We start from the raw sequence: 9,051 nt of genomic DNA, 5'->3' as shown, positions 1-9,051 counted from the left end.
ATCCAGGCACCTTCAGTTTGAGCTCCTCTTCACTTTTTTGTGACTTAATGACACTGATATTATTTGGCTTTCTTTCTTTCATTTTGCAAAACATGTGCATCATTTTAAAAACAGAAACATTAATTCAGCATTTAACTTTCTATTTGCTTCTAAATTTTTCCAAAAAATGGTATGTATTTTTTGTCATGACACACCATGAGGCTTAACTCTTGAGGAAATTAATGCATTGTTTGAAGGTAATTTGTTTAGTCTTTTTCCCTCACAGCCTCCCTGAATGGATGGAGCAGTTGTGGCAAAGACCGTGGCGCACAGCAGCTGAGCGGAGAGAGAGGAGGGCGCATGAAAAACGGGCTTGCAGAGACCAGAGTCATTACGATCACTCTCCGGCGGCACGGGCGCACCGCAGACACATTACAGGGTAACTGATGGTTGCAAGTATAAAGAATGGAAAAACGAATAGGACTAATAAAAACACCTGAGGATCGTGGCAAAAGGAGGGAAGAGTGACTGGCTCCCTATGGAGGAGAGTGCAGAGAGGGTGAGCTCCTTCTCCTTCGATTGGTACCAAGATACAAGTTGGATGCATGCCGAGGGAATGTGGATTTTTGGAGACTGTATGTTTCAATTTGTCACTTCAATAGTTGGAATTTTTCAATTTTTTCAATCTTCGGATTTGTTGGGTGATTTTCATGCCAACTGAAGACGTCCTGATCCTCTTCATGCACATAGTGCAGCGCACCGAGTCTACAATTTAACAACTTGAAACAAAATAATAATTAAACCAAACTGCGCCTCATGCAACTCGTATATTTCGCTGCCAAGTGTCATTTCGGTGGACTACAAAAATAGATGTTGAATGTTTTTGAAAGTGGAGCGGACGTTTTGCTGCGTCCGCACAAATTGGCACGCAAACTAAACTCAAAGAGAAAAAAAAAGAGCTCGCATGTGGATTACAGCGACATGTCACCATAAACGGAAGATCAGCAACATTTATGTGCTTTCCCACATGTGACGAAACAGACCTGTAAGCTGCACATCCGTTTTTTAAAAAGGGACTCCTGAGACTTTTGAAGCTTTTGCAGCCAGAATGATTTTGGCTAAGCACTCAGGTGGAAACGTTTGTTTGAGACTGTTCCATGGACTGACAGGAAGCTGCATTGAAATAAATAAATGAAAAGCAACACCTACAGCTGGGGCGCATCAGCGTCGATACATGCACCAATATTATCACGCAGACACGCCTCGAGGATCATTAAACAAATCAGATAAACGCAGCGCAAAAAAACATCAATAGATGTTATTGATGAGGAGGTATATAAGGGTAATGATTGGCCGAGCCTCTGTTTACTCAACAGCTCGGCAACGATATTGTGTGAAACTTTCGCTGAGGGCTCTACAAAAGAGGCATACAGTAAGAGTAGAAAAAAGAACGGTATTTCATATATAAGTTTTTGTTGCTTTATATTTTTTCATAAAGTGCGGATTTGAAGACAAACAGCTCCTACTCCTCAAACTAGAATGTCTGCTGTCTGTGCTGCTGCTGCAGGAATTTCCGAACCAGACATTTTTGGGAGGCATATCTCTGAAGGGACTATTTTGAAATATTTATAGCAGCTCTTGTGCAAGGATGGTGGTTGTGATAAGGAGCCTATGGATGACCCAGTCCGTGGGAGAGCTGGTGCCGAGACAGTTGACCTCCCCACCAGCTACACCGTCTGCTTAAAACTCCTCCCCAGAGAGGCGCAGCTGCTGCGGGCTGGGGATGTGATGGGGTGACTGTTGACACCCCCCTCACCCACCCCCTCTCTCACTTTATTAGCAGTGTGAAATAGAAACAATGGATCAGAATTTCTCAACAGTTCGAGATGGCAAGCACCTTCTGGCGCAGAGAGATAGAGACTCATCTAAACGCGTGTTGACAGGATGCTTCCTCTCCCTCCTCATCTTCACCACACTGCTAGGCAACACACTTGTATGTGTTGCCGTTACCAAATTCCGACACCTGAGGTCCAAGGTCACCAACCTGTTTGTCATCTCACTGGCCATCTCTGACCTTCTGGTGGCTGTCTTGGTAATGCCATGGAAGGCAGCGATGGAGATCATGGGGTTCTGGCCGTTCGGCGCATTCTGCAATGTGTGGGTGGCGTTTGACATCATGTGCTCCACTGCCTCCATCTTAAACTTGTGTGTCATTAGTGTTGACCGTTACTGGGCCATCTCGAGCCCATTCCGTTATGAACGCAAGATGACCCCAAAAGTGGCGTGTCTGATGATGAGCGTGGCCTGGACTCTGTCCATCCTCATCTCCTTTATTCCTGTCCAGCTTGACTGGCACAAAGCTCAGACCACCACCTACGCAGACTTAAATGGAACTCTTCCTGAAGATCTGCCCCCTGACAACTGCGACTTTAGCCTTAACAGGACCTATGCCATCTCCTCCTCCCTTATCAGCTTCTACATTCCCGTGGCTATTATGCTTGTCATCTACACCCGCATCTACCGCATCGCCCAGAAACAGATCAGGAGAATATCTGCACTGGAGCGGGCGGCTGAGAGTGCCAAAAACCGTCACAGCAGCATGGGGAATAGTTCCAACATGGAGAGCGAGAGTTCGTTCAAAATGTCGTTTAAGCGAGAAACCAAAGTCTTAAAGACACTCTCAGTCATCATGGGAGTGTTTGTGTGCTGCTGGTTGCCCTTCTTTGTCCTCAACTGCATAATTCCTTTCTGTGAGGTGCCAGAAGATTCCACTGAATTCCCCTGCATAAGCTCCACCATATTTGATGTGTTTGTGTGGTTCGGCTGGGCAAACTCCTCGCTCAACCCCATCATTTATGCCTTCAATGCCGACTTCCGCAAGGCCTTCTCCATCCTCCTGGGCTGCCACAGGCTCTGCCCAGGGAGCAATGCCATCGAGATTGTCAGTATTAACAACAACATGGGTGCCCCTACCTCAAACCCCAACAGTCAGTATCAGCCCAGGAGTCACATCCCTAAGGAGGGAAACCATTCAGCCAGCTATGTGATCCCCCACAGCATCCTGTCCCAGGAGGAGGAGTTACAGAAGAAGGATGGATGTGGAGGGGAGATCGAGGTGGGGATGGCAAACAATGTGCTGGAGAAAGTCTCCCCAGCCATCTCTGGGAATTTAGACAGCGACACAGAGGTCACACTGGAAAAGATCAATCCCATCACACAGAATGGACAGCATAAAGCCGTGACATGTTAAGGAAAGGCAAAGTTGGATCTGAGGCATGTATGTGCGCACAAAGGGAAGAAAAGCTTACACAGGACAGCTAAGGGAAACAGAGAGACATCAAAGAACATGCCTGACAGAAAAACAGTGAGTGGGGATATACAGGACCTTTAGACTGTCAACAAAAACCTACAGAATGTTTCAAAGTAAAGGCACTTTATCCTGGATATAACTATCTGCAAAATACATTCAGCATTTATTGATGAAATTGACCCATTTGATGATAAATGTTGATAATACAAAAACAAAAGCAGAACACTAGTTATGTGCATATGTATACATTTTTCATATGTACAAAGATGTATACATCCGCATGTGTGTATTGTACAGTACTGACACAATCCTGGGGGGACTTTAACACAGTATGTGAAGGAAGATGTAGTTACTATTAGCAAAATGTCTTGTAAGTAGGTGCTTTATATGTGTTTTAATGGATGAGGGAGCAGTGTGGGTAAAATGGTTTTGGTACAGTTTGATCAGTTTATTGCAGTTATTTCTCTATAATACATTTGAATGAAGTCAATTTCAAAATCAAAACACCTGTATTGCTGTGGTAATTTGAGTTGCTTCAGACACCAAAGTACCAATATTCTGATTCCAAGACCCCACAAGCTCAAAGGTCCAACCAATTTCTTGAGTGTGAAAGAGAAAGATAAGGACAGAAAAAAGTCACTTGTATGGTCCACTTCCCCCAGCATCCTCTTCTCAACCGGCCCCAGTCATGCCCACCTGGGGAATGATCAGGCTAGCTCACCTGAAGTTTCCACCATTTCCTCTCCTTACTCCCAGTTTTCATTAGCTTTGTCTCCCTTCTCCCCCTCTGCTTTTCAGCAAAGCCTCTCTTGGGCCGTGCTATCTGCTCTTCTTTTCCTTCAGACAGCAAGTCCCTTCCTCCCTCGCTGACCCTATTTCTCGTCTGTTGTCCACCTCCTCACTCAACTCTCCTACTCACCATTCCCTCAGTCAGCAAGGTCATTTACACTTGTACTATACCTTCCCTTTTATCTTTATTTTTCAGTCTGCCTCTTCTTCATATTTTCCCCTTTGGCATCCCTCCATTTCAAGTCCTTACTCAGATCACTTAAAGCGACACTAATGATTCTATTTTTGGCAGATGCTGCCAGTCTGTACTTGAAAAAGGAATTTAAATCTGTGAACTTACACTCCCACTATTGGACAGAGGAGGCACAACTACAGCAGAGTTCACTCAGCCACAATGCAAGTGACACTTAGTGACCTTTTGAAAAGTCGCAGATATCTGATTTAGTAAATTGCTCATGCTGGGAGCCATGCCGTGCTGTAGTAAGCAATGTGAAGCATGCAGTGTGACAACCACTGTGTTTGCAGGGCTGGAGCCCAAGACAAAACCAACATAGTGAGAGTAACATGCAAGATATCGAACACTTAATATTTCCAAGTTTTATGCTTGTGTTTTGTTCTTAGGATAATATTGGCCAGTGTTTCCTTATGGGTCAATTACCGATGATGGTGAATTCTAAAATATTTTTTAACAATAGTAGTTGGAAATTGACTTTCATAAGCTTCTACCAAAATGTATTTTTATTACTTTGCATACCAGAACCAAACTGGCTGGAGCAGCAAACCGATTGGGGCGCGAACTTGAGAAACTGTCTATTTCATTGTTTAGGAATTCAACTTTTCTATTGCTAGATTACAAGTGGATTAAGTTCTTTCAAAAGTAACATAATCCGGCTTTAAAACTACCGTCAGTAACTTTTATTTGGTGTCGATCTTGGCGACCCCAAAAAGCAGGGCTGGTATTGTCTTCCTGTATGTTAAAGTAGTATTTACTATAAAAAAACATAATTATCTTGCTGTTTTTCATCAGTCACTACTTACCGGGAATCTTTGCCATTAAAAATTGTAAACAAAGCCTGTTTTGGCAACATGCTGTAACTTGCTCATCTGACACTGTCCCGCTGGCAGAAACAGGTGTTGGAAAATATTTTATAGACATAGTAAATCTAGTTGCTGATTGACTTGTTTGCTTTTGAAGGTCATATAAAGCCATCAGTATTAATCCCAGTCTGTTTCATAACAAGCTTAAAACTCCCAACAGTAACTTTAAATTATCTTATTTTTGTAGCTGTACTCAGCAAATCATCCACAGGAGAAAGAACTGAAAAATATGAGCTTATGATTTATTTTCCCACCTAAATGATAAAAAATGTAATGTCAAACAGATTTGTGGATTGCTGTGCTGCTTTAGTAAGCTGAATCCGTTTGAACTGTACTTTTTTTATTTTTTAGAGTTTGAATAAATGCAAAGTGTATGGGTGGCACACATTATCACCACATCCAGACATAATTAGCTGTCTGGTCAAATCCTGTATATATCTGCCATGTTTGGTGTTGCTGAGGAAACTTGCTGTGCAGCATGCTTCCTGACAACACTTCCACTGTGTGCTGTGTGTCTATGTAGGCGTGAAACTGTTGCACATCAGGGAAAGCAAGAGCTAATCCAATAGAAAGCAATTGGTCTTGAATGAAGCATTTGATTTTCCTGCTCTGGAAAATCCAATTCTATCTAGATGGCAACAAAGGGGTGGAAAGCTTTTAGCTCAATACATGGCTCAGCTTGTGACACAGTGGCAACCCATTGTCTATTTTCCTCCCTGTCCTCGGCTGGGTGCACCCATATTTAAAATAGACATTTATGAATGGGAATTGTCTGTCTTATTGTAATACAAAAATATACTTTTTATCCCCAATAACCTATAAATACCATGACTTCCTTAACTTTAAGTCCTGTGTCTTTTCAGATTTTTTAAACTAAAGTATCATTGCTGAAGAAATTCTCATCTGTACCAGCTAAATGGTCCTCCTTTTTTTTTTACACTCATTCCTCTTGATTTCACCATATTATTTCAAACACAAGCTGGCTCAAACATGCAACAAATACATGTTGTGCACATAATCTGTCCGGACTGGACATGGACGGGAAATGCCTTGGGGAAGATGTGCCTCTCCCACCATCCATTCCCCTTTTCTCACCCCCTCCACCCTCCTATCTCCTTTTTCTCCATCTCTTTCTCTTTTCTCTTGGCTGCCTCTGTCGACTTGATGAGCATCCTCGATGTTGGCACAGACTGAATTTATTATTGAACAGACAGGGCGTAATGTTTCCCTTCTACAGTTTGACTCCAGATGCTCTTAATCAAAGCCCCACCTGGAAGTTTTATAATTATAACTATAAGTATATTGATATTCTTGCTGTTGCCAAAATAAAATGTTTGGCTTAATGTGGTTGTTCTGTAGGTTATGCTGTGATTCTACCAGTGTTTTATAAGCTGAATTTCAGGGGTTAGTCTTCATGATCTAGAGATTAATCTGCCATTTCTTGAGACATGATTGGCATTTACAAGTTTGTCACATGTGTTCTCATATATTCTACATCAATAGAAGCATACCTCCAGCTGAAAGTTGAAATCTCTGCAGTATTGTGGCTCCCTGTAACCCCCCCTGAGCCCTCACCTTGTCAACTAGGTGAGTCATCCCTCTCCAGATGCCACTGCTTTGGTTTTTAAGAGGAGGGAGGGCTATGTTGGCCAACAGTTCCACAAGCGAAATGTTTAGTTTGATCTGGAGCGTTCCCTCCAGGCTGCACATGTTGCTTTGGGGAGCAGTAGTGACAGAACACGGACTCTCAGTCAGTGTAGTTACATGACGTATGACAACTTAAGCAAATTTGACAGTGCAGCATCACTCCTCTTCCACTGACGGCCAAACGAGGGACTCAAGGGATGTTTCAACTCATATAAGCTGTCCAAAACAGATAATAACAGAGTCCCTACCTCAACGTCAACTTCATGTAAAAAATATAATAGCAGTATTTCGGAAGGAATTGAGGGATAGAGTATTGTACAATGATGTTCAAAATGTAGTCGTGATGAACACAAGTGCTTTTTATCTTCAAAAAAAATCCTTAAAGTGTGAAGCAAATTTACTGTATGTTTTTTTTCTTCTCCAGTGGGGGATTTTAATTTGCAGTACCAGTCGCTGACTATTTATATATTTATTTATATGTTTCTGGTGTTCATTCATGAAAGTGATGTCAAAGATTATAACCCCTTGGAATAAATACAGTATTTAGTTTACAGTTTGTATTAAAAAAAAATGTGCCCTTCTTGTTAAATAAACATGTATGTATTTTTTTTTCAGCTATGCTTACTGAGTTCATTTGAAAGGTTGGTTGGTGTGTGTTTGTGTGCGTACGCATTTGTGTGTGTGTGTGTGTGTGTGTGTGTGTGTGTGTGTGTGTGGATGAGATTGGGGCGTTGTGTTTATTGGAAGATCATGTCATTGCACAGGATCGATGGGGGATTGATTTTGAACAGTGACGCATATTTTTTTCCAGCTCCCTGAGCACGGTGTCCTCGGCTGTGTTCCTGCCTTCGCCCCGCATTTACATAACCTGACGGCCACTTGACAGTTGACACGTCCTCTTTCTCTGCTCTGCCATCCGCCTCGTTCGTTAACCTAAATTTGAGCAGTAAATTTGAGCTGACTCTTTCACAGATAACTCAAATACTCAAGAGCTTATATTCACATTTGACATCTTTGTTATCAATACATGCTCATTAAAGGAGAAATTAATTTGCAAACTTATTCCTCAATTAGCACAGGGTGGGAAGTACAATGTTTCGGAGAAAGTCTCTCACTTCTTTAACCTTCCTTCATTTTTCCCTTCTGATCAGTCACATCAAAGTTAGACTTGTAAGTGTCTGAAATGGGTCTAGCCCACAGCTTTTATTTCCTGCCTTTTTATTTCCCCTCTATAGAGACTAGAATTATGATCGAGAACCTCTTTGCAGTTCTCTTGGTTGGAGTTTGTTTCATCAGGTTTAACCTGAGGTGGAAAATAAGCAAGACAAAAAGATTTGATAAAACCAAAAACCTCACAGTCAAACTGTCTGATCCTTGAGTTATACTTCAAGGCACCGCTTTAAAAAGAAGTATCCTGGGTGAATTAAGCAGGCTAAGATTCCCCTGTGAGATAATAAGTCTTTAATGCCGAATATCCTTTCATGCCTCTGTGCATTTTCTTTGTATATATTATGAAAGAGTCAGTATAACCAAAATGTACCTTAAGGTTAGTGTCACCTGTGAAAGAAAACAGCAGAGTAAAAATGTACTATTTCCTCTGCTGACTGCTGTCTTGCTGCAGGTGCTGCTTTAAATAACATCGGCCTGATTTTGGTCACAAACCATTTGGAGTCTATTCATAATGAAATTTGATTCAGGCAGAAGAGCTGCAGAAATCCAAATAGTAATCAGTAGATTTATTACTGAGGAGAAGAAATATATTTTTTTGAATTTCTGTCTGTGCCAGAGAGCATTCACATCGCAATAATGTCAACAGAGGTAACGATGGCATCGACATTTTGAAATCCAGTTAAAATGAATCACACGTGTTATGTTTCTACAGAACAACATGTTGAGTTCTTTAGTTCTTTCTTCTTGATTCTAGTTGAATACTTGTTTCAAAAATATTTAGAACATCGGGGCGCTGGTGGCGCAGTGGTTAGTGCGCTCGCCCCATGTATGGAGGCTGGAGCCTCAAGTGGGCGGCCCGGGCTCACATCCCACCTGTGGCTTCTTTCCCGCATGTCGTTCCTCACTCTCTCTCCCTGATTTCCGACTCTATCCACTGTCCTATCTCTCCATTAAAGGCATAAAAAGCCCAAAAATAAATCTTAAAAAAAATATATATATATATATTTAGAACATAACCATACAACACTGTCGTTAACATACAGTTGTATTAGAACGGT

General features: G+C 41.9%; 1 protein-coding gene across 1 annotated transcript; it reads left to right on the top strand.

Annotated features, from left to right (window-relative positions):
• Positions 1-310: 310 nt before the first annotated feature.
• On the top strand, positions 311-7,437 carry drd1b (dopamine receptor D1b). The gene has a single exon (XM_020649432.3). The coding sequence runs from the start codon at positions 1,838-1,840 to the stop codon at positions 3,227-3,229; it is 1,392 nt and encodes a 463-aa protein (XP_020505088.1). The 5' UTR covers positions 311-1,837; the 3' UTR covers positions 3,230-7,437.
• The last annotated feature ends 1,614 nt before the right edge of the window (positions 7,438-9,051 follow it).

Source organism: Labrus bergylta, chromosome 14, assembly GCF_963930695.1.
Source record: "Labrus bergylta chromosome 14, fLabBer1.1, whole genome shotgun sequence".
NCBI classification, from domain to species: Eukaryota; Metazoa; Chordata; class Actinopteri; order Labriformes; family Labridae; genus Labrus; species Labrus bergylta.
Note: the sequence above shows the minus strand (reverse complement) of the source record. Positions and strands in the feature narration are given on the sequence as shown.

What these genes read in the sequence shown, in the direction of transcription:
- drd1b (XM_020649432.3), top strand. Translation starts at nt 1,838, where the DNA reads ATGGATCAGAATTTCTCAACAGTTCGAGATGGCAAGCACCTTCTGGCG.